The 27,907-nt window shown below is 32.4% G+C and overlaps 1 protein-coding gene across 7 annotated transcripts; it reads right to left on the bottom strand.

Moving 5' to 3' along the window:
- On the bottom strand, window positions 1–25,190 carry LOC133180959 (methanethiol oxidase-like). Of its 7 annotated transcripts, none has more exons than XM_061315433.1 (11): window positions 25,140–25,190; window positions 4,003–4,172; window positions 2,805–2,990; window positions 2,553–2,673; window positions 2,285–2,461; window positions 1,926–2,107; window positions 1,752–1,830; window positions 1,490–1,611; window positions 1,147–1,212; window positions 868–1,013; window positions 1–478 (listed from the first exon to the last, which is right to left on the bottom strand). In XM_061315433.1, exons 1-11 carry the CDS (start codon window positions 25,153–25,155, stop codon window positions 289–291), a joined length of 1,455 nt encoding a protein of 484 aa, XP_061171417.1. In that variant the 5' UTR covers window positions 25,156–25,190; the 3' UTR covers window positions 1–288. The 7 variants fall into 7 exon arrangements, with proteins under 7 accessions (XP_061171417.1, XP_061171416.1, XP_061171414.1 ...); XM_061315432.1 differs by having other exon boundaries at window positions 4,003–4,175; window positions 25,140–25,170; XM_061315430.1 differs by lacking the exon at window positions 25,140–25,190 and adding an exon at window positions 21,894–21,930 and having other exon boundaries at window positions 4,003–4,175.
- Between the last annotated feature and the right edge of the window lie 2,717 nt (window positions 25,191–27,907).

Raw genomic sequence — 27,907 nt, 5'->3', positions numbered from 1 at the left:
AAATGCTTCAAAGATTTATTCTGGTTTGCATGTAATGTATTCATGATCAATGCCATTCATAACAGACAACAATATATTAAAAATATATTTAAAATTACAATACATTTATATAACAAATGTAGTTAAAAGTATGAAATGAACATTATTTCCAAAGATGAATAAAGTAATCAAAATGCAGAAGCAAATCAAATTTTATACTGTTAAAATATTGCAGGGTTAAAAAGTCCAAGAAAGCACAAAGCTTCCAAGTGCTCTACAAAGTTTCTGTACGATCTAAATCACGTATGTTTACATCTTGTTCTTTATGGCAGTATGGGCCAGCCAAATATCAGAGCTACAGTCCCCGCCTGGATACCTGACCTCGTGAGCCAGCATGGGACCCTGGGGCTCTTTGCCGAAGTCCACTAAGAAATTCGGGTTCAACGACAAACCTCCGGTGACATTGTTAACATCCAATATGTACAACTGGCATCCCTCCCTGTGAAAGGTAATAAGAATATAGGCTATAGTAATTTAAAATTTAAGATTCATGGAAATTTTCCAAAGCTTTTGGCAAAACTAAACATGTAGTTTTAAAAAAGCATTATCATCGACAGCGGAATATTTCTTACCATTTCTAAAGAGTGTATCTCTAAAGTTTTTAAGAGACATTAACATTTTCAAAATTCAGAGTGGTTATAATTTAAAAATATTTTGTAATTTAACAAACACACCAATAATAAATGTACAATGGAATTCATACTGGAAAATAAGTCACATGTCAATATCGCTTTCTTTTGTTAGAATGGTTAAAATGTGAGGGAATTTTGGGAAGGGGCTACACAAAGCTACAAAAGAAGTGGGTCTATCTTTCAAGGGCAAAATTACTTGGTAAGCTCAGGGTAGAACTGGTCATCCCACTTAGAGAAGAGAGAAGTTGTCACGTATAATCTCTTCCCGTCCAAACTAAGCTGAATCATCTGGGGTGCACCTCGCAGGCGCTGTCCTTTCACATACACAGGGTCTGGCTGACTCTGAGAAAAGGATGCAAAATGAATAAGGGTTATAACTAATTAAAATATTGAGTTTGGATTTGAGAAATTAACTGAAAAATACATTGATGAACGAGCAATGAAAATAACTCTGAAAAAATAGGAGTGCCATTACCTTCAGTTCTGGGTCATCTAGCACCTTGACTTTACCACCTTTGCAAATGCTTCCACCCAAAAAGACCTGAAGTCCAACATTTATGAAACATTTATTAAGTCTTCCTAAATGAAAAGAATAATGAATATTTCTGAAAACCTGAATGGGAATTTTTTTGTTAAATATGAAAGTAATGGGTTTCAAGTAAAATTTCGATAGTGTTTGTGGAATGAACTTCTCTCTACTGTGCTGATATGTCATTTTTTATTTTCAAAATTCATTTTCATTTCTAATTACGTTAAATCTTATTCTCCTGATGGTTAAAATAATCTACCAATTTTTTTTTCAAGCATAAAGATATTACCTGTCCCACAAGTTTGGGATTCCTTCTGTCCGAGATATCGTACTGACGGATATCTCCATGGAGCCAGTTACTGAAGTACAGATATCGGTCGTCAAGAGATATCAGGATGTCCGTAATCAAACCTAACGATTAAAACAACGGGTAAATCAGTGTGTAGACAAGTTATCAATTTTTATGTTACATGCCTTAAATCGTTTAAATTGATTTTGATTATCAAATAAATAATCCTGAAGCAATGCTAACTGCATGCTGTTTTTCGTACCTGGCATCATTTCCATTGCCCAGCCCTTTACTTTCTTTGGAGGAATACTTATGACCTTTTCGGCCTCCCATTGACCATTCTATAATTAACAAATACATCATGAGAAAGGTGCTGATTACATAGAAGTTCTACAAACTGTATTTTCTATTGACAGATGAAGAGGGAATTACTCACTGGAGCACGGAAGAATCTGAAAATGGTTGAGCTGAGCGCGCATCCCACGTATCCTTCAGTAGCGGTAGGGTCATGGAGGAAACGAATCTCTAAAGGTAACTGACCATCAGGCCCAAGGTCAATTCTTTTGATTAGTTCGTGTGTTGTCCAGTCCATGACATTCAAGTGGTGACCATAGAGACCTTTGATAAATTAATGCAATTTTCTGATCTGCCCATCATATTTTATGAAAATATTCATCGCATTTTTGTACATGTAGATATTTTCACCATTTAAAATTTATAAATGATAATGCTCCAGGAAGGAATATTTCGTAAAATTGAAACACACTAAAACAGATAAAAATGATCATAAAGTACCGTCCGTAACGTGTTGAGGGTTGAATCCATTCCTGAAAGCTTTTGGAGCTCCCCATTCTGTACTTATCAGTACATTATGGTAAGGCTGGTACCAGTAGTCGTACCCAAATTCTAACGGCTGTTTCTCCCAGTTACCCTTCACAATGAACGACTGCCCATCCAGCAGAATAAAACCTCCTGCAGGGAAAAAGAGTGTTTGGTTTTCATTAATTGTTTGAAATCTTAGAATGTTTTGCTCATATATCTTACACAAAATACCGCCACCTACCTTTTGCGTTTTCGTTTTCATCTCCAAGACAGCTGATGAGAACTTCGCCCGACCCCAGACAATGGGTGGTATGTGGGGCTCCCAAATTTGCCTTTTTGTGTAGCTGCCATGGCTCTACACTCTACAATACAAAGCCATAAAATACGATTAATTTAAGAACATGAAATTTTAAGCATACAGTAGAAAAGCAGTAATAGAATTCAAGACATGGAAAGAAAGACAACTCTGGTGAATTTGAATTCAGGTTCATACCGTGAACAGACGAGGTTCTCGCTCGTTGGTTCCCACATCCACCACATACACTCTATCACTGTTAATACTGGGGAGGATCAAACGGTTTCTACTTTTGGTGCTGTCTCCAAAACAGCTGGAACAGGCATTCCAACCAGAGTGGTGCAATTCGTCTTCTTTGTTTGGCATGTAAAGACGATGTATAACCTGCAATTATATCATACTGCTGTAATCAAGGGTGTAATTGTAGAGTCTAACACGTGTAAAGGAATTTGAAACTAAATAATAAACTACATTGTAACATCTTATCAAACAACCATTCTGGAAAGATCATGTTACAATTTATTCTGTAAACATTAAGAACACAGTTAACTTTTATTTGGTCAATTTTAGGTTGTTTAAATTTCATGGTAATGAATTCCCCCAATGTATAGTATTTGAGGCTCTATATGATGAGATGATATGCAATTTTTATGGAGAAATGAACTTTGATGCGGGCAGTGACCCTTCAGGTATTTAAAGTATGGAAAGGTTTTTCAGTCTCAGATACAAAAAAATAGCTTATTAGTCGAACGAAATATTAAGATTGTGGACAAAAGTCAAATTGAAGGTACAAATTGGGAACAGAGCCAATACTGACCTCGGAAAACATCAGAGGTGGAATCAAATCTATGTTTAAATTATGTACAGTTTTGCTATTTTTTGAAATTATAATTCAACAACAAAATTACATATAAATTATTACTTAATAGAGTTTAAAAATCTCCTAATTAATTAACTATATTTGAATATATATGCAAGACATTGTTTTTATCCATTACAGATCTGAGTGGTTGTTGTTTTTAGACAGGGGATAATAATACTTGTTTCCTTAGGTTGATATCATAATTTCTGATCATAATTATATGCTGTATTCTTCCTAGACCTTCCCCAGCCTAGTATATATCTGTGTTCATTATGTTCCTCACTTACTAGTATTTAATACCCTCGTCTGATTATTTTCTTTTACTTTGCTTTTATTCTAATACATTTGATTATTTTACATTGCAGTGACTTTACATTTCAGGACTGAAAAAGGGATACTCATTTACCGGACGTTGTTGGTTTGCCTCATGTAAATTCATGTCATTTTTCTACCTATATGTAAGCCTTTACTTTTACAACATGTTTATAAAGTTTCAATAGTTGGCTATAATTTAAGGTAGGATTAATTTCTTACTTTACTATAGGTTGGTGAAGTGGGATCCACGTCTACCGTCGCTAGATAGTCCGAATGTTCCTTCTTTCTGCTTACGGGTGTTATGCAGGGAAGGTACACGATCTTCTCCCTGGGACCATGCCTCATGGCGTCCAGGGGCGTGGCATACCCCGGCCCTGTACCACAACAACCTACTGGAAAAGAAAATATCTGTTCACAAGTAAGTTGAAAATTTTACACATTAAAAGGTTTTTCCAATCATTGCTAGAAAGAAAATAATATAAACAGCAAGTAGTTTGTTTTGATCAGAGTATTTACAAGTACTTGAATAATTTGTATACTGTAGATCACCAAATATTCGCGACACGTTATTTTCGCGAGACAGGTATTTGGTATCTATTAGTGAGACAAAATTTTCATGAATGCTGGTCATTGCTTTATATATCCTATGCCCATAAAAATATACGCGAGAATGAAATTTTGCGAGCAGACCGTATAGCGTAAAACGCGAAAAGGGGGGGGGGGTGTCTTTTTTCATTACAACATGCGGAGCTTTTTTCGCTCAGATACCTTTGTGTCCAGACTCATTAAAAATAAAAGCTGCGGTTTATGGTATTTTGAACTGTTAATACTAGGATAAAACTTCAGAAGTCTGTGAATGGCATATGCATCTCTGCTGTTTATTCTTGTTTAAGCAAGGAATAAAATACTTTTTAAGAAAACTTGACAAATCATGAATATAAGATATTTTTTATTTATATACATGTACGCATCTCTGAATTATTTCTTGAAAAAAGTAAAGTTGCATGTAATACATTAAAAGTTTTAAAATATTCAGCTTAATCATATCTGTAACAACCTATACGTTTTTATATATAAGTTTATTTTATTTATTTTTTTTTTTTTTGTAATTTATAATGTAAAACATGTATGTATGCATTAAAATATTGGACTAAGGTTTACATTAAATTTTTTTATAGCATGCATACACACTAGTGGGTTAAGAATAATTATCTTCCTGGTAATGACGTAAATGTATGTTCTAATATTCCTCTATTTGGTATAATCTTCTCATTTTCTATCTCTAAAAACTGCACGACAAAAATATTCTCAGGATATATAGCATAATCGAAATACACTGCACACAGAATTTGAATCGCACAACAAACACATGGCAAAATATTTAGATAAGCGTTTAAAAAAGTCTAGTTCCCATGACAATTATCAATGCAGCCATTTTTTTTTACAATGACTGTTGACATATATCTTTCTGTGATGTAATCTTTAATGATCTTTAATAAGTATATCGGTGTGTGCATGTATATTTTTTATTCATGCACATACTCAATATTTACATTGACTTCCAGTGCCCGTGCATTTAGTCACTTATGTTATACCCACTAAACCAAGTACTGAGTAAACGAATTTTAGACGACAGACACCAACGGAATTCACGGGTATTCTCTCCATTACATACTTGAATGTGTCAACAGTAGTCACGGAGAGAAAATCCGTAGGTTTCACGGAGGAGAGAGAAATATAATCATGGCGGCCTTAAAATATATGTTGTTTTGAAATTTAATTTTTTTAAAAAGATGATTGATTATGGTGATATTTTGGTTGTATATAATTAGCAACATATGTACATCCTCTGAATCTTTTAATCAATCCAATAACATTATATGTCACAGGTGGTGAAAAATCAAGTCTATACCTGGACTTGAACCTAGGGCCTCAGGCGGACCGTGCAAGCGCTCTAACCATTGAGCTATTGAGACCCGAAATGTTAACTGACTTTAACACACCTGTGAACCCGGTGACATATACATGTAGTTAGAACCACTTTTTCAAGGCCACTTGTAAAAAATATTCCTTGGGCTGTGGGCTCCTCCATCAATGAAACATAACATGACGTTCAGGTCAATAATGGATTTATCATATTTTTATCAATATGTGTAACTCTGAGTTATCTCTTGAAAAAATGTTTAGTTGCATGTAAGACATTCAAAGTTGTAAAATTCTCAGCTTATTCATAATATCTCTAACAACCTACGTTATATAATATATATATATACGAGTTAATTTTTTTTAAAACTTATAATGTTAAACATGTACATGTATATCTGCATGAAAATACTGGACTAAGGATTACACTAAATTATTTGATAGCATGCATACAAACTAGTGGGTTAAGTACATCTTTTTGATAATGAGTACATGTATGTTCTAATACTTCTCAATTTGATATAATCTTTTCATTTCCTATCTAAAAACTGCATGACATAAATATTCTCAGGATACATAGCATTAAGAGGCTGTCCACCAAAAAAAAAAAGCAATGAACATCAAATTTCATGGATTTTAATCATTTTTCTGCATGTAGACTTTTTGAAGCAAATGTATACACATGGAGACATCATTGTCTGACGTCATGGCGTCAGACAGTATTAGATTTAGCCAAGGTTTGTTGGTCAAGTCGTTCAATAGAATTCTTGTGATAACTTGATCTTAGAAACTTCATACTATCTTCACTATCAATTTTGAGAGCATGACGAGTAAAGAAAACATGCTAAATACCCAAACAAGCCAGAGCATTATAGCTGGTGTCATTATTATCACATTATACATTACAGGTTATATAACATTTGGCCATTCTCGAATGCAGCATTCATGTCCAGCAAAACAAAGGAATGAAGCTGGTCAGGTCAACATTTGTTGATTATCTGTATCAGATTAACTAATGAATGTTTATAAATATTCAATGCATACTAAGTCTCTCTACCTTCAGAGTTTTTATAAATCTACACATATTGATAACTTGCAGACGTTTGATTTCTTCATAGTTAAAAAAAAAAATATAAAAGTGAAAGACATGTGTTGAATGTTCTTTTGCTTAAATGCAAAAATGTTAATTCATTTATAACACGTTTATTTTTTTTTTTAATAAAACATTTCTTAATTATCAAAATTGTTCACAGATTGATGTTAAGATTTAAAAGCACTGGTTATATCTTTGTATTCATGAACAGGCCTGTTGGAAGAAACCTCAGAAATTTTCGGTTCAGGGTGGACACTTTCAAGGAAAAATTCTGAATCTGCTGAATTGAACTTTTTTTGTTTCTTAGCAAAAGAATTCATTTCATTACTCAGAGTCATGTTGATTACACTGGATTTAACTTTTCTTGATTCTTCACGTAAAAATAAATTTGCTCAAGTCAGACAAGCTTTTTAGGAAAGCTAATACTTGTTGTTTTTTTTTAGTGTTTCTCTAGTCTTATTTCTGGTAAGTGCTTTATTTTAAGTGCAAAAGGGTCAACTAGATATGTCAGTAATTATTGTTTATAGTATTAACCCTTATCTTTTATTGTATCAATGAATAAGACAACTATTAATACTTCTTCAGACAAATTAGGTGCTCTAAAATCATTGAGTTAAACAAGTGACTTTATGAATTCACTATCGAATTTTCATTACGTTCTAAAATCCAATACATTTCAATCAGAATACTTTCTCCTCATATTATAAAAAATACAAAATACAAATTATTAAATAAATCAATAAATTTGGTAGAAACAGGCATGTTTAGAGAAATAAAAGGTGTCAAATTTATCTAATTTTTATAAATTTATTCAAATTAAGCCGATCCCGACCGGAATTATGTATAACAAAAACCTACAATAATTTCATCGTAAATTTGGTTGTTTTGTTGTAATATGGTTTATAAATTACTTGATAATACTTTTAAAAATATTTTCTCGCTGGCAATTGCATTTTGTTTGATAACTTGTTAATTTTGCATTAATTTCGATCGGGACTGGTTTTATTTCAATCTTGATTAGTTTATATCTTTAAAATAGAAATATTTCCTAAATTCGGTTCTTCGTTTTAATATATCCTGATAATACTTCTATCTTATATTTCTTTTCAGTGAATCACATTTTTTTATGATTTTATTCAAAGACTCAAATACATGTATATTGAAATTACTAATGTTTTTCAAGTCCATGAACAGATGAAGATCTTTTTTAATTAAAACATCTGTTTAATTTTATGATACTATATTTAACTAGTGCTAATTGTAACGGGAACCGTTACAAATGTTCCCCAAACGGCTCCCCAATTCCTTATGATGCCCCATTCCCTACAAGCTTCAATAAATTAGACAATACTTTTGTAGTATAGATGGGACACTTTATTTATAAGGGTATTTCATTGGAAAACTACTCCGATATAGCCATATGGGTATTAGCCAATCAAATTTCAGCGCATGTGCTTGATTCTACATTTTTCACATTAATTTTCTTATAGTGTCTCACAATACATACATTTGTGTTAAATATTAAAGAATTTCATTGAAAAACAAGAGAGATGTAACCCTTTAAGTATTAGCCAATCAGAATTCAGCATACGCGCATGCATGGCCTTGCATTCAATTTTGATAGTATCATAATGTAGGAGCCCTATGAGCATATCCATGTCGTAAATTCCATCATGTTTTGTTGAAAACCAAATGAGTTATAGACATTTAAAGTCTCAGCCAATCAGATTGCAGCACACCTGCCTGCGCGTGGTTTCAAGAGATTTCCTATGTAACATGTTGTAGCACCTTATAATATATACTTATATTTTAAATTTCAAAGTATTTCGTCAAAAAACAAGGAAATTATTGAGATTTTTGTATCAGCCAATCAGAGGAGAGCGCACGTGCATGCGCGTGAGTTCATGCTAATTTGACCATGTCAACTTGTCTAGACTACTAATATATCTTTATATTTTGAGTTTCAAAGCAATTCATCAAGAAATATAAAAGTTACGGCTTTATCAAGTATATCAGTCATTTCACTCAATGCACGCGCGCGCACGTGCATGCATGTGCGCGCAAAATGACCTTCGTTCCGCACACCTACACAACATGCCTATTAACCCTAAAAAGGTTTCATGTCAATCGGATGAGAGGTTCTATGAGAACACTCCCGGACAAAAAAGTACCGGAGAAGAAAGTAGAAAAAAAGAATAATAATAATAATAATAATAACTAGTATTAATTGTAACGGGGACCGTTACAGATGTTCCCCAAACGCTCCCCAACACCCTCTTGGTGTCTTATTTCCTGTAAGCTTCATTAAATAAGGCAATGAAGTATATTGATCGTTTTTTGCATTTCACGCGCGCGCACGTGCATGCATGTGCAGGATGACCATGTCATCTCATCTATACTATTAATGCATCTTTATATTCTCAGTATCAAAACATTTCGTCAAAAAATAAATAAGTTCCGGCTATATCAAGTATATTGGTCATCTTAGCATTGCATGCATGCGCACCTGCATGCATGTTCCTAATGACCATGCCATTTTGTCTACACTTATAATTTGTCTGTTTATTCTTAGTATCAAAGCTTTTCATAAAAAAATATAAAAGTTATGGCTATATTAAGTATATTGGTCATTTAACACATTGCACGCGCGCGCATGTGCATTCATGAGCATGATGTCCACATCATCTTGTCTACACTTTTAATATATCTGTATATTCTTAATATAAAAACTTTTCATAAAAAAATATAAAAATTACGGCTATATTAAGTATATTGGTCATTTAACACATTGCACGCGCGCGCACGTGCATGCATATGCATGCATGCATGTGCATGATGACCATGTCATCTTGTCTACACTTTTAATATATATAAATATTTTGAGTATCAAAGCATTTCATCAAAAAGTATAAAAGTTACGAATATATCAAGTATATTTGTCATTTTACGCTTTGCGCGTGCGCACACGTGCATGCATGTGCATGTTGACCATGTCATCTTGTTTACACTTTTAATATATCCTTATATTTTGAGTATCAAAGCATTTCATCTAAATATATAAAAGTTACAGCTATATCAAGTATATTAGTCATTTTACGCATTGCACGCGCACGCACGTGCATGCACGTGCGCGCAAAATGACCTTGATTCCGCAAATCTACATAACATGCCTATTAACCCTAAAAAGGTTTCACCTCAATCGGATGAGTAGTTGACGAGATCACTCGCGGACAAAAAAGTACCCAGGAAGAAGAAGAAGAAGAAAAATAATAATAATAACTAGAAACTCATTGCGAGCAATGAGAGGTCTTCCGTCCGATTCTGAAAATAAAAACGAAAATTAAAGCTGAAAAAGTGATAAAAGAAATTCAGACACTCTGGAGATTTAGCCCTGGTCAACAGCATTAAAATCCAACGTGCTTACCATTAACCATTCACTTTTTTGCATCACTTCCTGTCACGACCAGAAGTAACGGCGACACACGATTTTCATACGATGCAAATAAACTAATGACAGACTGTCAGTCCTGAAAGTTTCAGATTCCAGTCGTTTATTGTTGCCGAGCAATTGTGAGAAAAAATTCTAATTTTGAGGACAGGAAAACACGCGACGGGAAGTGAATTTTATAAAAAAAAAAAAAAAAAAAATCTCTAACGTGTCTCTAGACATTGCAGTATCTACAACATGTATTAAAACACTTCAATTCTTTTTCTATAAGCGATATTTATGAGATAGTTGAATATCGAAATAACGTATTTTATCTCCTAAAAGCGGAAGTTGACGTTTTTGTTTCCGGAGGAGTCTAACATATTTCAAAACAGCGAAAGAGATGCAATAAGGTAATGCAAGTTTTAATTTAAACAAGAAAAGTTTAATTTTTGGATTTTTTTTATCACTTCCTGTGACGACCGGAAGTGACGGCTGACATTTAACCCAAATGATTTCGCCTACTCTTCAAGGTCTATTATTCATATAAGTTTGTTGTCTTAATCTCTTACCGTTTCTGAGATCTCACTCAGATATTTTCTCACTTTGAGGACAGAAAAACACGCGACCGGAAGTGAATTTTGCAAAGATATTTGACGTTATTATAGACATTTGCAATCTGAATAACATATTTAAAAAATCATTTCAAATACTTTACCTATAAAAGATATTTATGGGAAATTAAAATACTCAAATTGTGTAGTTTTTCTCTTATAACCGGAAGTTGTATTTTTTTTTGTTTCGGGTGGTACCAACACATATCAAAACTGTGAAAAAGATACAATTATATGATGCAAGTCTTATTCCAAAAGAGAAAAGTTGAAATTTTCGATTTCTTTGATCACTTCCTGTGACGACCGGAAGTGACGACTGACGCTCTTAACCCAAATGGTTTTGTCTACTCCTCAAGGTTTATTACTCATAAAAGTTTGTTGTCTAAATCTCTTACCGTTTCTGAGATCTCACTCAGATATTTTCTCACTTTGAGGACAGAATAACACGCGACCGGAAGTGAATTTTGCAAAGATATTTGACGTTATTATAGGTATTTGCAATCTGAATAACATATTTAAAAATCATTTCAAATGCTTTACCTATAAAAGATATTCATGGGAAAGTAAAATACTCAAATTCTGTAGTTTTTCTCTTATAACCGGAAGTAGTCGTTTTTGTTTCCGGTGGGACAAACATATTTCGAAACTGTGAAAGACTTGCAATAATGTGATGCAAGATTTGATTAAAAAAAGAAAAATTGAAATTTTCGATTTCTTTGAACACTTCCGGTGACGACCGGAAGTACTGACGTCGAAAACCAAGGTAATTTCGAACATGTAGAAGTCATGGTCTATCATCTCTAACAAGTCTCCAGTTCATATCTTTAGCCGTTTCTTAGATCCTTCGAGGACAAAATTTCATTTTAAAATCAGAAAATTGTCCATAACTTGGCACTGGAACCGAATTTACCAAAAAACGGAATTTTATATAAAATTCATATAAAGACCTTTTATCCCTGAAAATTTCAAAGAAATTCATTGAATAGTTTTCGAGAAATCGCGTGCACAAAATTTTGTCTAAAAAAAAAAGAATAATAATAATAAGAAACAATAGAATCACTATAAGGTCTTCCGTGGAGACGGAAGACCTTAATAAGAAACAGAGTAAAAACAATATGTTCCCCAACTTCGTTTGGGGAACATAATAAGAAACAGAGTAAAAACAATATGTTCCCAAACTTCGTTTGGGGAACATAATAAGATATTTATATCACGCAAACAATAAATAACAAATTTTAAGCTTAATATCTCATTGCAAGACAAACAATTTTTAATCTTAAAAAAAAAAAAGAAAAGAAAATCTTACAAAACAGTTAAGAGTTGATTTCAGTCTTTCTGTGGCGAAATTATACTTTAAAAAAATGCACATATTTTAATCCATTAAATATTTTTTTACGTGTATTGTCTCGGTTTTAATATAAGTTTTTTTTTTCATTCTATCAGCAATCTTTAAGATATATCCTGCTCTAATTTTTTTTTTTAGATAAATAATAAAAATATTGAATATTGTACACATACATACATACATACATGTATAATCTGAAATCATGATAAGCCCAGAAATGATCGCACGAAAAAACGGGGGGGGGGGGGGGGAGGGGTCTGAGCGGCATCATTTTTGTAGCTTGTTTGATAAAAATGAAACTTTCTGAAAATTTATTTACATACTGACGCATTTTAACTTACTGCATATAAAGTATAAGGGTATGTGGAACAATTGCCAAAAACGAAAATTAAAATAATGTATCAGTTTTATCGCTGGCTTGAAGGTGAAATAGAAACAGAAATATTACAACATTTTTCTCTTAAGTAGTATACTTTATGGATTTCTGAAACTTTTTTCTCTTTTTCTTTTGGAAGATTCAATTTTAACATTTTATCAAAAGTCAGTCTAAACAGAAATTGAACCACTGACACTAGTAGTAATCATCCATTGCTATTTAGGGATGGGGGTGAGACAAGTACTTCAGTCTGTACTTACTTACAACTGTTTAAATTTATTCATTCGGACAGTCGAGCAATTTTATTGCTGGCTGAATATATGATATGAGTGCATTATTAGGCAATATTAAAGCAAATTTTAATTAAATATTACGTGTCGAGGTGAAAATGAATTTCATTTTTAAAAATAAACTCATTATTTTTTGTGAAATAATTTTCTTTAGTGCATAAGTTCTAAATCCCGATGCTACGGGAGATAACTTTCATCGCGAAATTTCATAAAAACGACCTTCTATTTTGGAAGAAAACTACTACTGAAAATCTTTTTCCTACCGATTTTATTTTTGAAAGTGAAAGATGAAATTTTAATGGATTTAGTTCAGAGTGAATTATAGATCTATTAAAAATGTATTAGAATTCACAGTTCAATGGTTTATATTAGGAAATTCAAGAACACAAATCATTACGATATTTTAGTTAATACATGCTGTTTTCAAACAAATCTTCTATTACATCAATCCATGTGGACAACATTAATATAATTTTGAAAGAAGTATAAAATATTCGTCATATTCGATGTACCGCCTATTTATATGATACTGTATGGTTTTCTGGTAGACTGCTTCTTATAAGAATCGAAATACACTGCGCACATAATTTGAATTGTACAAAAAACACATGGCAAAAAAATTTAGATAAGCGTTAAAAACTCTAGTTCCCATGACAATTATCACTGCAGCCTTTCTTACAATGACTGTTGACATACAAGTATATCTTTCTGTGATGTAATCTTTAATGATCTTTAATGAGTATATCAGTGTGTGCATGTATAATTTTTTTATATATGCACATACTCAATATTTACATTGATTTCCAGTGCCCATGCATGTCTATATACCCACTCAACCAAGTACTGAGTAAACGAATTTTAGACGACAGACACCTTCGGAACTTACGGGTTTTGTAGTAGTTACCCCATATAATATTGTTGGTTATGTGCAGATACCCGATAGGCGTGGTCATAATGTCACTAAGGAGCTCCCGAGTTGTCATTATGACCACGTCCATCGGGTATCTTCACATAATCAACAATATTATATGGGGTAAGTCACTTGTACCATAGTTTACTATAATTGTTGTCTTTACATATACATGTAAATGTAGTACGAATTTTGACTGACATGTATTATTGAAAATGTTCTTGACTTTAATGACACATGTTGGTTTTTATTTTGTCGCATATTCAAAATGTGAAAATTAAATGATTCAAACCTTTTTTCAACTTAATTTGCAATTTTTTCAATAATTTCAAACATTTAAAATTGTAAAGGAATTTGTGCATTTAGAAACTCAATTATTTAAGTCAGTTTTGATTTCTTTTTAGTTTTCTTAGTTTGTTTTTAATAGAACAATATTGGAATCATTTAAGAGATACCAACGATGGTATTACCAGACAATATTCTCAATATAAAGATTATGTCTTCACCAATATGAAAACCACGAGAATAGTTTTAAACGATAAATTGTGCTATTTTGCACTTGTTCTTGATTTGTTAAATTTGGTATATCTATCTAATACAGATGTTTGTTTTGTTTTTTTTTTTACTTAAAAGTGTGGCTTGGGTCTTTGCGTTGTTTTCTTGTCTCAACTCGATGGGCGGAGTTTATCGAAAAGTGTGATTTATATACAGATAACCCACAATTTTCACGCCTAACTATGGTTCAACTCTCCGTTACATACTTGAATGTGTCAACGGAGAGAAAATCCGTGGGTTCACGAAGGAGGATAGGGAGAAATATTATGGTGGTTTAAACTGCCACCAGTATCATATGTTGTTTTGAAATTTTTAACTTTTAAAAGATGATTGATCATGGCGATATTTTGTTGTACATTATTAGCAACATATTTACATCCACTGAATATAGTCTCCGTTAATTCTTATGAAACCAGTTCTCTTAATCAATCCATTAACGCTAAACTATAGTTAAGAAACAATTTTTCAAGACCACCTGTAAGAAAGATTTCTTGAGCAGTGGGCTCCTCCATCAATGAAACAGAACATGACATTCAGATCAATAATACAATATTTCATGTACTTAGACCCACTTTATGACGATTATTGAAACAGACATAAATATTAACAGTACAATATATGGCATATTATAATATTCGATCTTTTTCATTTGTAATGCATATCAATTTTCCATTTGTATTCTATAATCTTTTTTTGTTTGTATTCTTTATATTTTCATTATTCTAGATTTTTTTTATTTCTATTCTATAACCTTTCATTTGTATACTGTATAGTTTTCCATTTGTATTCTATAATTTTCCATTTGTACAATGCAAATGGAAAATCATAGAATACAAATGGAAAATTATACAATAGAATGCAATTAAAAATTATAGAATACAAATAAAGAATTATACAATACAAAAATTGAAAATCATAAAATACAAACGGGAAATTATAGAATACAAATAAAAACTATACAATGCAAACGGAAATTCATACATTGCAAATGGAAAAAACTCTAATATCGCAACTTTTGACATCTTTCTTTGTAAATGCGGGATTAGCGTTTGTTAACATTGCAACAAAAAATACATAACCCTCATTTTTCTGCAATAGTTGCCATCGTTCATTCCCGCATTAACAAACAAAAACAATTTGTGACAAAATAAATATTTGATGGATTTAATGTTTACTATTTTATGATCAGCCATCAATTATAAATTTTGCATCATCTATATAACGTGCCCTTTCATGCCAACCACTGTCGTCCACTTACGTATTAGGGCAAATCAGTATTTCCAAAATATTTACTTTCTGATATCCTGATATACCGGTATGCATTTTCTCAACAAAAAAATGACACCATTGAGCCACCATAAAATATCTTCGATTTTACAACCAAAAAAAAAAATGAACGAGAAATGGAATAATCATTATTGCATTTCAAGATGATTTACATGAAGACTGTGATTTAAACTTGTAGCAGAAGATTGCAAACAAGGGCTGCTAGGTAAAAATACTTGTCAATGGTATTCTTATGCAACGGAACTGCGTCTAGACAAAAGGTGGCTGGTATGCAAAATAAGGTTAACTGTAAATATAGCACGCAAAATATGAACGCAAAACAACACAAAATAGTGACTTGCTGAACTAGTGCACACGTTAGAATGGACTGGTTAAAACAATCCACAGAGAATATTTATAATATAGAATGACTTACCGAGCGCCATCGGTCAACGTTTGTGGGTCGGCTGAGTAAGTAAATAGACCAAAGTAATCAATGTCAATATAGGGAACTTTAAACTGATATGGGGACCACGTGCATGTGTAAGTGTGGTGATATACAGATTGGGCCAAAGTTGAAAGAAATGGGGCGGGGGCGGGGGTATGTCCGTACTTTCAAATTCATTTTCAAGGGATCGATTAATTGTGACGCATAATAAATATAAACAAAACACAATTAAGGACCTCTGCATACTTAGATAGATAATCTCTGGAGATTATTTTCGTGCATGAGATCTATCCTCGAATTTAAGTTATTTAATTAGGACCGTAATTTCCAAATTGTTGACTAAGTTCAAATAAATGATGAGTCTGACATAGGCTAAAAATAACTATTTTAAAAAAAAACGCATTAATTTCAATTGATATATTATATATATTAATAATTAGAGAGAGAGAGAGAGGGAGTCCGTTTTGACCTGCTTATGGTGTTCATATCTCCCAATGCAACTTACTCGATTCTCAAGAGTATGCTCTGAGTACGACCAGTTTTTAAACTGGGACAAGCTACTGACAGATAAGTTGATGTTACAGGTTTTTCAATACCCTCGTTTTAAGTCAGTATTTCGTAAATTCTATGGTCGTTATAATGACCTTTTAGCAAATATAACCTATCATTGGGTCGTATTTTGACTGACATATTTCATACCAATTGTTAGACCTTTGTTTTTACTAAAGAATGCTGAATATCCCGTCTACCCGATCAATAAAGGGATTACGGCGTGTGTGACCGGTCGACAGAGGATGCTTACTCCTCCTAAGCACCTGAATCCAACTCTGGAATTTCCAGGGTTCGTGTTTTATGCCCTGTTCACAGATTTTTATCGTTTATAGGTTGGTTTGTTTGTTTTAGATAGATCACTGTTCGTTTTCTTCACCTTTCTTTTTATAATTATTATATCTCTTAACAAAACTTATCGTTAGCTGTAGTATACTTTCGTAAATCAAAGTAACGAAGTATTTACTATATTGTAAATTAAAGTATCAAAGTTTGCACTGTATAAAATGAAAATTTCTACTATAAGATTTCAATTTTTTCATCAGTCTATTTTCAAATGATTTTTTTTTATATTAAAAGAATATATTTTTTGTCATTCCAGTACCGTTTCCAAATTTACTGTCATGCGGGATTTGAGATATTAATGTCCTAAATTTAGATTTGAAGATATATAGTAAGGGCTCATAGAAAATCAAATTTCTAAAGTAAAGTTTCAATGCATCATAGTAAATCAAATTTAAGTATCATAGTATTAAAGTGTGTACTATTATTAAAATATAGTTTATATAGCAAACTACTGTACGGTATTGTTAACCACAGTAAGTTTTTGCTAGAGCCTCGTTCCAGAAAAAAAAAGGCCGAAAGAAGTATTTTGTTAAGTCAAAAAATCTTCCATAAAAATGTCGAAAAAGATATAGATCTATTCTACCTTTGCAAAAGAGATATTTATTTGATCAAGAATAGATTTTATGTGAAGAGGTATCTCCTTCCAAATTAAATCGACCAGGAAATTTCAAATTTCAAAATTTCAAAAATCTGCATTGGAAAATTTTTATTTCATGCTCCCAATAGCACCTAAGAGCATGTAAGAATTAAGGGATATAATTATCCCACAAACACAAACAACTAATTAAGAAACTGTATAAACACTTAATCAGGAAAAAAATCACTTAGCATACTAGTGGTGTCGACATTTGTTTGAGAAATTTTGACCTACTGCTGAATGATCAATCATACGTGTTGTTTTGTATTTTTTATATGCATATTTCTTGAAATTCTTTACCTCATGATCAACAATAAGCTTTGATATAATAATGTACACGTATTTAGGTAGTGATAAATGTTTAGATACAGAGTAAAGAGGCTATAATAGATCCTTATGCTTTCTTTTTCAAGAAGGCCGAGTTCAATTTATATAAAAACGGTTCGATAAGAATTAAATTGTGCCAGGTATAAGCAGGAAATAGATTGCGTGATTTGTTATTAAGCTATATAAGCCACGGCTTATTTTCTTACCAAACTATAATAACGTCTTAGTTTTCCAAAACAAAAACTATCCTTATGAAGGCACATTTCATTTTAAAAATTACAGAAAGGTAATTTCTTACCACGGAAGAGATATTTATTAAGAGTAAAAAGTTACAACTAAGAATGAAAATTCCTCTTACCTAGTTTAAACATTATGTCATTTGAATAAATTTCGATACAGAAATAATGTACAAGTTTAAGCAAAATATATAAATTCGTTTCCTAATTAATTTTTACATCGGTCGTAGAAAAAACATACCTTCATCCTCAGATGAGCTCATTTTCTGCAGATTGTTGAGCGACGCCCGAATTTGAATGCCTATTATACGGAAGATCTACACGTATCGACGTTTTCCCTTAAATATTTTAAAACCTAAATATTCATCTGCGCATAAACCTTACTACTGTCAAAGAGTGCTTAACAGTTCTATTTTTTTTTTTTGAATTGCGTTTTAATATAACAAAACTTAGGAGTATATTTTCAGGATGTTTTTCTTTTTCAAATTTATTTATAACAATCAACAAATTTGTTTATCAATTATAGACAGTTGAAATATCATTTCTTAAATTCTATTAGTTTGATGTTGACCTTTCTTTGAATACCAACATTATAACCTCTTGTTCTTGGAGTTAAACCTATTTTTGAAAGATTTTAACCAAAATTAAACCTTGGCCATAACTTTTTGACATTTGGAGCTAGGGCTTTCGTAATTCACATATATATATAATATTTTTCTAGGTTTATTTATTATTATTATTTTTTTTTTGGTTAACCTTTACCTCCGGGTTTGACATCTTTTGAAAAACTTTTTAACCTTGCCCATACTTCTGAACAAGTTGGAGCTATAGGAAATAGTAAGTCCTCTCATTGGATACTAACACTTTTGACCTCTTGACCTTATCTTTGGAGTTAACCTAGCTACTTTTGAAAGACTACCTTGGTCATAACGTCTGAACAGTTGCTGCTAAGGCTTTCATATTTTACATGTAACAAGACCTTTCTTTAAGTATACCAACACCTTTGACCTCTTGACCTTTGATTTTAACCTACTGTTTTGAATGACTTTAATAACCAAACTTTAAGTATGGTTATTAAAGAAGCACATAAGTGCCACGTATTATTTTTTTAAAGTTAGTAACTCTAATTTTAAAGTTGGTATTTCGAACTTTAAAGTTAGAATTACCAACTTTAAAAAGAAATAAAACGTGGTTATACGTGGCTTTTCCAACTTTAAGTGAGCTTTCCTAACCTTTCTTTAGGTTTTTTCCCCTTTCTTTAATATTATTATCAACCTTATTAATGTACACTGACACAAATTGGTGAACAATTAAACTGTGTCAATTATTTATTGACTTTCACCTTCCATATGACCTTACGTATAACTTTCAACTTTAAAAGACCTTATATTTCTCTAAATCCAACTTGTATAGTTTTATAGAGGATATAGTAACTTCTTACAACGCTGTTAAATGAGAGCATCTCGACCATACCTACATGTATTTAAGAAGATACATACAATTTGTTGAGAATGAGTTTAAACAAATGAGTCCATATTATTTCTTTTCTTTTAATTTATAGGATGAATACACTACATTTCACGATAGAAAGACAAATGTGCAAAATGTATCAATTATGTATATGAAAACAATGAAAATTTTATGTATTCAGTCTTTCATTATAATTATTATATCAATAAATTGTTTATTTCTACTGTTATTATGAACAGCAACACGAGTCAAATTAACTAATAATAATAAAACGCTTGAAGCCCGAAAGGGTTGGAAAAAACAACCTAAAAGCCGGAAAATCCAAGATTATAGTTGGAATTACCAACTTTAAAGTTTGAAAAGCCAAGATTAAAGTTGGAATCAACAACTTCAAATTTGAAAAAGCCAAGAATAAAGTTGGAATTATCAATTTTAATGTTGTTTGTTTGTTGTTTAACGTCCCTCTCGAGAATTTTTCACTCATGTGGGGACGCCACCACTTGTCGGTGGAGGGCTGCAAATTTTCACCTATTCTCGGCACTCAGGGCCATTGAGCAGTGAGGGACCTTTTTCGTGCCAGCACCTACTGTGACACGGGGCCTCGGTTTATACGATCTTATCCGAAGGACCGGTCTCCACGTCCCGCACAGGGATTCGAACCCGCGACGTAATGATCAACTCCTTACATCCCGACTCTAGAGCAAACGCCCGAACCACTGCACCACAGTTGGAATAGCTAAGATTAAAGTTGGAAAAGCCAACTTTAAAGTTGGAATTACCAATTCAAAAGTTTGAATAACCAACTTTAAGTTGGAAAAGCCAAGATTAAAGTTAGAATTACCAATTTTGACAATTTTGAAGTTGGAAAAGCCAACTACCAAATTAAAGTTGGAAAAGCCAAGATTAAAGTTGGAAAAGCCAACTTTAGAGTTGGGATTACCTACTTTGAAGTTGGAAAAAGCTAAGATTAAAGTTGGAAAAGCCAAGATTAAAGATGGAATTACCAACTTTAAAGTTGGAATTACCAACTCTAAAGTTGGACTTTCTAACTTTAAAAAATACAACTTGGCACTTATACGCTTCCGTAGGTTATAGTGGTTCATAGTGATCAACTTGAAGACTTTTTTCTAAACGTCTCTCCGTAACAGGAATTTTGAAGAACGTGGCCTCATTTTGTATTACCCTTGCTAATCGTGTGTCACACTATTTTACACATTCATCAAACACAAACTACATGACAGATTGTACTATTGTATTTTGAATAACTAAACAGTACAGTTTTCACAAAGATTTCCTTCAGTCTACAATTAATAATTCATATTTTTATTGTAATGACAAAGGTGAAGATAAGAACAGTGATCAATCTCATAAATCCTACATACAGTACGAATTTGTGAACAGCGACGGACCCCAAAACACATTAGAGCATCCCCTGTCGATTGGTTATACATCCGCCGACTAATTGTATAAAGCAAAGAAGTGCTTTACTGTACATTGTAACCCACTACTCAACTTATTGGTAATAAATGCTTGTCGTACTACAAAATTAACTTGCAGGATATATAAGAATCTCATCCCTGTACACTTGTGAATTAGCAAATATACTATATAATAGACGTTTTATTGCACATAAAACTGAATATTCACTTTGAAAACCGAGTTAATCTTATTTGCATACCATAAAATGCAATAGAAGTTTTTGAAGAATTTGGATATTGATTTAAGAAACTATTCAAATCCAAAATGTATTGTAATATAAAAGTATCGTAACATTTTTCCGCTCTACGAAAATCTAAAGGATTCGTTCTGCTCTATATAATTCAGGAATGTTTTTTAATATTTACACAAGATACGTACATTGACCTATCCTTTTTTGTGATACATATGAAATAAATATCTTTTTTTTAAATTATCAGTTGTGATTTTCCCTATTTCTCGGTGTCGCTATTATTCCTTTGTCATGAAGACTTTAACATAAAGCCTGAAACTATGCTGGTTGATTGAAAATCTCTACATTTTAGAAACCATGCTAAATCAAAAATCGGGATTAAATTCTGTCCATTTTGGCCATCTTTTCCACGTTTCCAAACCAAAAAAAACATTGAATAATATAGAGATTTTCATATAAATCATTTCTAAAAGTTATAATTCAAGAATGAAATCCCCTTATCTAGTTTAAACTTTATGTCATTTGAATAAATTTCGATACAGAAATAATGTACAAGTTTAAGCAAAATATATAAATTCGTTTCCCATTGTTAAGTAATTCAATTTTACATCGGTCGTAGAAAAAACATACCTTCATCCTCTGATGAGCTCATTTTCTGCAGATTGTTGAGCGACGCCCGAATTTGAATGCGGCTTTCTATTCAGTAGATCTACACGTATTGACGTTTTCCCCTTAAATATTTTAAAACCTAAATGTTAACCTTACTATTGTCAAAGAGTTCTTAAAGTAATATGAGCTGCAACAGAAAAAAAGAATGTTCTTTAACTCCTGTTGTTCATATTTGCAATAGAAGAACTGTTTATTAACTTTGATTGAAGCAAAATTACATTATTGTCGGCCTGTACAATTTTGATTTCTTATATAATACTATATATTTGATTGTACAGAATCCTTTATTCTGAAACAATTTGATACTTTATTTCTGTCTCTCATAGATCAAAAATGTTTAAATTAAAAACAAATTTATCATAATAACACATTCAAACAGCAAAACAAAATTCTCAAAAATACAGCTCATATTGCTTTAACAGTTCAAACTTTTTTTTTGAATTGTGTTTAAATATTACAAAGCTTAAGAGGATATTATCAGGATTTTTTTCAAATTTATTTATAACAATCAAAAAATTGTTTAACAATTATAGACAGTTGAAATACCACTTCTTAAATTCTATTAATTTGTTGTTATAATCTTGATCACTTACCCGTGATGTATTAAAGAGCCATTTGAATTAATTTTAGCAAGGCAAGGAAAATCCTTTACTTTTAGATATTATTTTATCTGACATATGTACATACACATGTATATGTTGATACAATTACGTATATAGACGCCTCAAAACAGTATCTTTGATATTTATGCTAAAAGAAAATATCTGAGCTGTCATAGGTTACTTAAAAAAACACAAGAAGTGTTCTTTTTTGAAATTGGCAAAGGGACTTCCTTTGAGTTGTGACTAAATCTAAGGAAAATTGTTTTCCGAATGTGGAACATTGGTGCCTGTAAAAGTATTGTTACTTAGTCCATGTACCCCTGTATCGTACTCAACACAGATGTAAACGTTCATAGAATTTTCTAGGAAGTACTGTGAGTATGTCGTAAATTTGGAATATGTTGATTTTTATGCCTCCGTAATCGAAGATTCGTAATCGAAGGTTGGTGTTAGGGCTTTCATATTTCACATATGTAACCTCTCTTTTAATACCAACATTATAATCTCTTGTTCTTACCTTGGAGTTTAACCTACTTTTGAAAGATTTAACCTTGGAAATAAATTTTGAACGGTTGGGGTTTTCGTATTTCACATGTGTATTTTTTGTGTCAAGATCTTTCCTTGGGTACCAATATTTTGAGTTTGACCTACTTTTGAAAAACTTTATAACCTTGCCCATATACTTCTGAACAGTTACTTCTAGGAATTTTATGTTTCACATGAGTATTCCTTGTGACAAGACCTTTCTTTGGGTACCAAAACTTTTGATCTCTTGACTTTGATTATGGAGTTAAACCTTTTAAACCTACTTTTGAAAGACTTTAACTTTGGCCATAAACTTCTAGGGTTTTAATATTTCACATGTGTATTTCATGTAACAAGACCTTTCTTTGAGTAAACCAACACTTTTGACCTCTTGACCTTTGATTTTAACCTACTGTTTCGAAAGACTAACCAAACCTACACCTTTGCCATAACCTTTAAAAGGATTGGGCTAGGGTTTTCATATTTCACATGTGTATTGCAAGGAAATGCAACATTATTTCAGTCTTTTGCAATAAAAACAGGGGCAGGGAAACAAAATATGTATTTACAAATAAAAGTCTGCTTTTGATGACTATGAGATGATAATCAGCCTGAGAGCATGTGGTATTTTAGGCGTTTTCGTCTGGGTTTTCTCATAATCTTTTAAGTGAGTTAGAGCAGATATATATAATTGACATAATTTAGATTATATAACCATGTATCTGGTTAGAAACATTATCTACGTCTCATTATAGCCGGTAAAAATAGGACAGAAGATTAAAGAATTGTAGTTCTTTGAGATCAAAATTAAATACTTGTAATTCGCGGATTAATATCAAAATGGTTGTATCCCTATACTTTTTTTAATCTAGAACATTACTACGTTAATTTCTATGGTGAGCTTCAAAAGATATCCATCACAACTGCTTTTTATGGCTCTCCAAGGCCAGAAAATGATATTTTCTTCATTCTTTACTGGGTATGTGTAAAACACGAAACGAGAAACAAGAAATGAGAAACGAGAAACAATAGCTTCTTTACTCATGTTTTTAGCATCGTTCATTAGTCCCAAGTCCTGATCATTTGGCTTGAAGATCAAATATCAAAATGAATGGTTATGAAATACTACAGTATATCTTTTTGATCAATGTTTGCTGTCGTCCTTCTGTCTGCCGTCTGCTAACTTTTCACATTTTCAAGTTAATCTGAAGAACTACGGGATGATTTCCTTTGAGGGTCCTTTGCTGTTTCTCGTGAGGAGATTATTTTTATATTTTGAAGTAAGCTTCTTCACAGTACCTAGCCACTACATCAGAAATGACAAATAAGAGGAGGGAAATGTATAGTAGTTTTGATTAAAATTTGTTCAAACAATCGCCCAGGGGCAGGAATGGAACCACAGTAAAGTTTTATAATCAGAGATATAGAAAAACATCTTCAAATTTTCCTTCAGAACATCAATGCCCTTAATTGTTGGTCATATCACTGTGTGATAATCCTCGATCGTGCGGAGCAGATTTTAAAAATTGTTTAATTTATGATCCGCGGGGATAAGATGGTGTTACAATTGGAATCAAAGTTGTTTTTACATAGGAAAAATAAAGGAAGAAAATCTTACCAAAAAAAAAAAATCACTGCTATAGCATGCAATTTATTAAGTGTTCAAAGATTCACCTAATTTCAAAGTTTGGTTGGGAAACTTCTTGAGAAAAAAAAACCATAAATGATAATAGGGATAAACTATTGGGAATAGGACGACACACATGGAAACACCAGAGGTGCTATCATATACCTATAAGAAGTAAGGATCCCCATGTCGAAGGTCCACACGCAGTGAGCCTTGATCAGGTTAACGTGTTCATAGCCATCAGGGCAGAGTAAAACAACAATGAGGAGACTCAGTTTTATATAGGAATAAGCCCCTGAAATGTCTATTAATGTTTTCATGTTCCTTAAGAAGAATGTAAAAAAAAAATAATAAAAGACAGATCAAAGACAAGACAGTAAGAAATAAACAATGAAACAGATAGATCTCGTGCATTATTTTTCTTAAACTGCGCAATTTTCAGGTAAATCTTACCTTCTTCCTCTTTCATTTTCTGTCAAGGGAATGAGATCATGTTTGAAAATACATCTAAAGAGGTGTATATGATCTTGTTACCTTTGGCTGTGTCCTGTTTTACCTGTTTCAATTGAACACGACATTTTTTTTGAAGTGGAATTCGCAATGTTAGGTCTGGATATTTCAGTGAATTTGTTAAATGTATTAATTACCTTTAACTTAAAACATATTAACTTTTCTTCTTCGCGGAAATTTTTTTTAATTTAAATACCGAAATAGATGATTGACAACGGAAGACTATCGTTTAAAATCACAACTGTTTATTAATTGTATCCATTATTTAGCTCACTCATGCATCAACCTTTTCGAAAGAACCATTGGGTCATCATAAAGTTATCATGGTATTTTGGATTAAGCAAATTCATTCAAATAAAGATCATGTTTTCTTTCAAAGATAGATGATTTATGAAATTGAAAGTATTAGCTAGTATCACTTAAAAAACAACCCAGACCTAAGTATGTGAAACCCTCAAGTATAAATTAAAAATGTGTTCAGTTGAAGTATGATAGCTCCTATTTCCCGGAAGTAGGATGGATCCACATTGTTTTAAACAGGTACATGTAGCTAAATGCACTTTATTGACAACATATCGGTGCACAGTCATGATTATTAACATGATCAGAAGTCTCTGACGACACTGTAGCTCTACTGGTTTGTACTTATAACTAAGGAAGATAAAAGTAGCACTTGGACTTGAAACTTTGCAACAGCAATAAATAGAATAATTATCATTGGTTTAGTCTCTTTTTGTGGCAAGATTTCTTGCAATCAGACTAAAACTGTAGGAGGAGTAGTCTTTTAAAAGAATTTTACAGAAATTTCGATTTGAGTAACCATGGCAACATCATTCAACAAATCAAAAAACAATGAAGACAGTTATGTATCTCAGTGTAGTCTGCTTGTGTGCCTAGTTATATTAAATCAGACCAAAACTGTAGGAGATGTATAGCGTTTTGAAAGTATTATAAGGAAATTTCTAATTTTAGTAACCATGGCAACACCATTCATCGAAATCAAAAACTGATATAAAGAATTATTTATCTTAGTGTAGTCTACTTGTGTGCCAAGTTATACTGAAATCAGACCAAAACTGTAGGAGGAGTAGCGTTCTGAAAGTATTTCACAGAAATTTCTATTTAAAAATCAAAAAGCGATACAAAAAATTATGTATCTTAGTGTAGTCTACTTGTGTGATAGTAGATATTAGTTATATTGAAATCAGACCAAAACTGTAGGAAGAGTAGCGTTTTGAAAGTATTTCCCAGAAATCTCTATTTTTAGTAACCGTGGCAACACCGTTCATTGAAATCAAAAACCGATGCACAGAATTACATGTATGTATCTTAGTGTAGTCTACTAATGTGCCAAGTTATATTGAAATCAGGACAAAACTGTAGGAGGAGTATCGTTTTGAAAATTTTTTTACAGACGGACGGACAGACAGACAGACGGACGGACGACGGGCACCTTACTATCGCATAAGCTCTTCTGTAGACCAGTAGAGCAAAAAACTAGATATAGATTGATACATTATAAAGTAACAAACATCAGATAAACAAACTACATGTACAAGTATTTACATATAATCCAGTGTAATCTTACTGAAGATAAAGCAATTTTTCAAGAAGCAACACGTCCTTCTAAGTTGAAATTGATGTATTCTTAGGATTCACGATGTCTCTGGTGAGATCATCAATAGTAAATGCAGTGTATGTTCGCATTAATTAAACATATCATTATACATCCTTCTGTTGTCATAATATTTATAATAATACAGTAAGAGCGGTTTTTCTTCAATACGGTCTCATGCGAAGGTCCGGCCTCCACGTACATCGCGACTCTAGAGCAAACGCTCTGAGCAAACGCTCTAACCGCTGCTCCACGCGGGCCACTGTTACAAAGGTATGAACAATCTCGTTTAAAGTCGTCATTTTACAAATTCTATAGATGTACAATGACCTTGTTTGCAATTAAGACCTTTTGTTAGGTCGAATGTTGACTGGCGTATATAATACAAATTGCTGGGCCATTATTAGCTCACCTGGGCCGAGGGATCAAGTGAGCTATTCTGATCAAAGAGTGTCCGTCGTCCGTCTGTCGTCTGTAAACTTTTCACATTTTTTACTTCTTCTCAAGAGCCCATGGGCAAATTTCAACCAAACTTGTCACAAAGCATCCTTAGGGGTTTTAAGTTTGTTCACAGGAATTACCACGCCCTCTTTCAAGGGGAGATAATTAAAAATTCGTGAAAATTTGGTTACATCTTTTAAAAATCTTCTTCTCAAGAACAACTGGGTAAGAAAAGATGAAACTTATGTAAAAGCTACATTACATACTCTAGATTTAAGTTTGTTCAAATCATAACCCCCGGAGTAGGGCGGGGTCAAAAGAGAGGGGGTCGAAGTTTTACATAGGAATATATAGAAAATGTCTTTAAAAGTCTTCTTGAGAACAGCAAAGCCATGATTAGTCATATTATTCTAGAAGTATCCTCAGATACATGTAGTGTAGATTTAAGTTTGTTCCAACCATAACCCCTGGGTGTAGGGCAGGGCCACAACAGGGGGTCAAAGATTACATGTACCATAGGAATATATAGGAAGTATCTTTAAAAATCTTCTCAAGAACAGCTAAGCCATTATTAGTCATATTAATAAAGAAGTATCCTCAGGTAGTGTAAATTCAAGTTTGTTCAAATCATGATCTATAGGGGTTGGGCGCAGAC

Source organism: Saccostrea echinata, unplaced genomic scaffold (genome assembly GCF_033153115.1).
Source record: "Saccostrea echinata isolate AGI-Se365-2 ecotype Australia unplaced genomic scaffold, CSIRO_AGI_Sech_v1 ptg000008l, whole genome shotgun sequence".
Taxonomy (NCBI): domain Eukaryota; kingdom Metazoa; phylum Mollusca; class Bivalvia; order Ostreida; family Ostreidae; genus Saccostrea; species Saccostrea echinata.
This window is presented reverse-complemented; position numbering and strand designations above follow the sequence as displayed.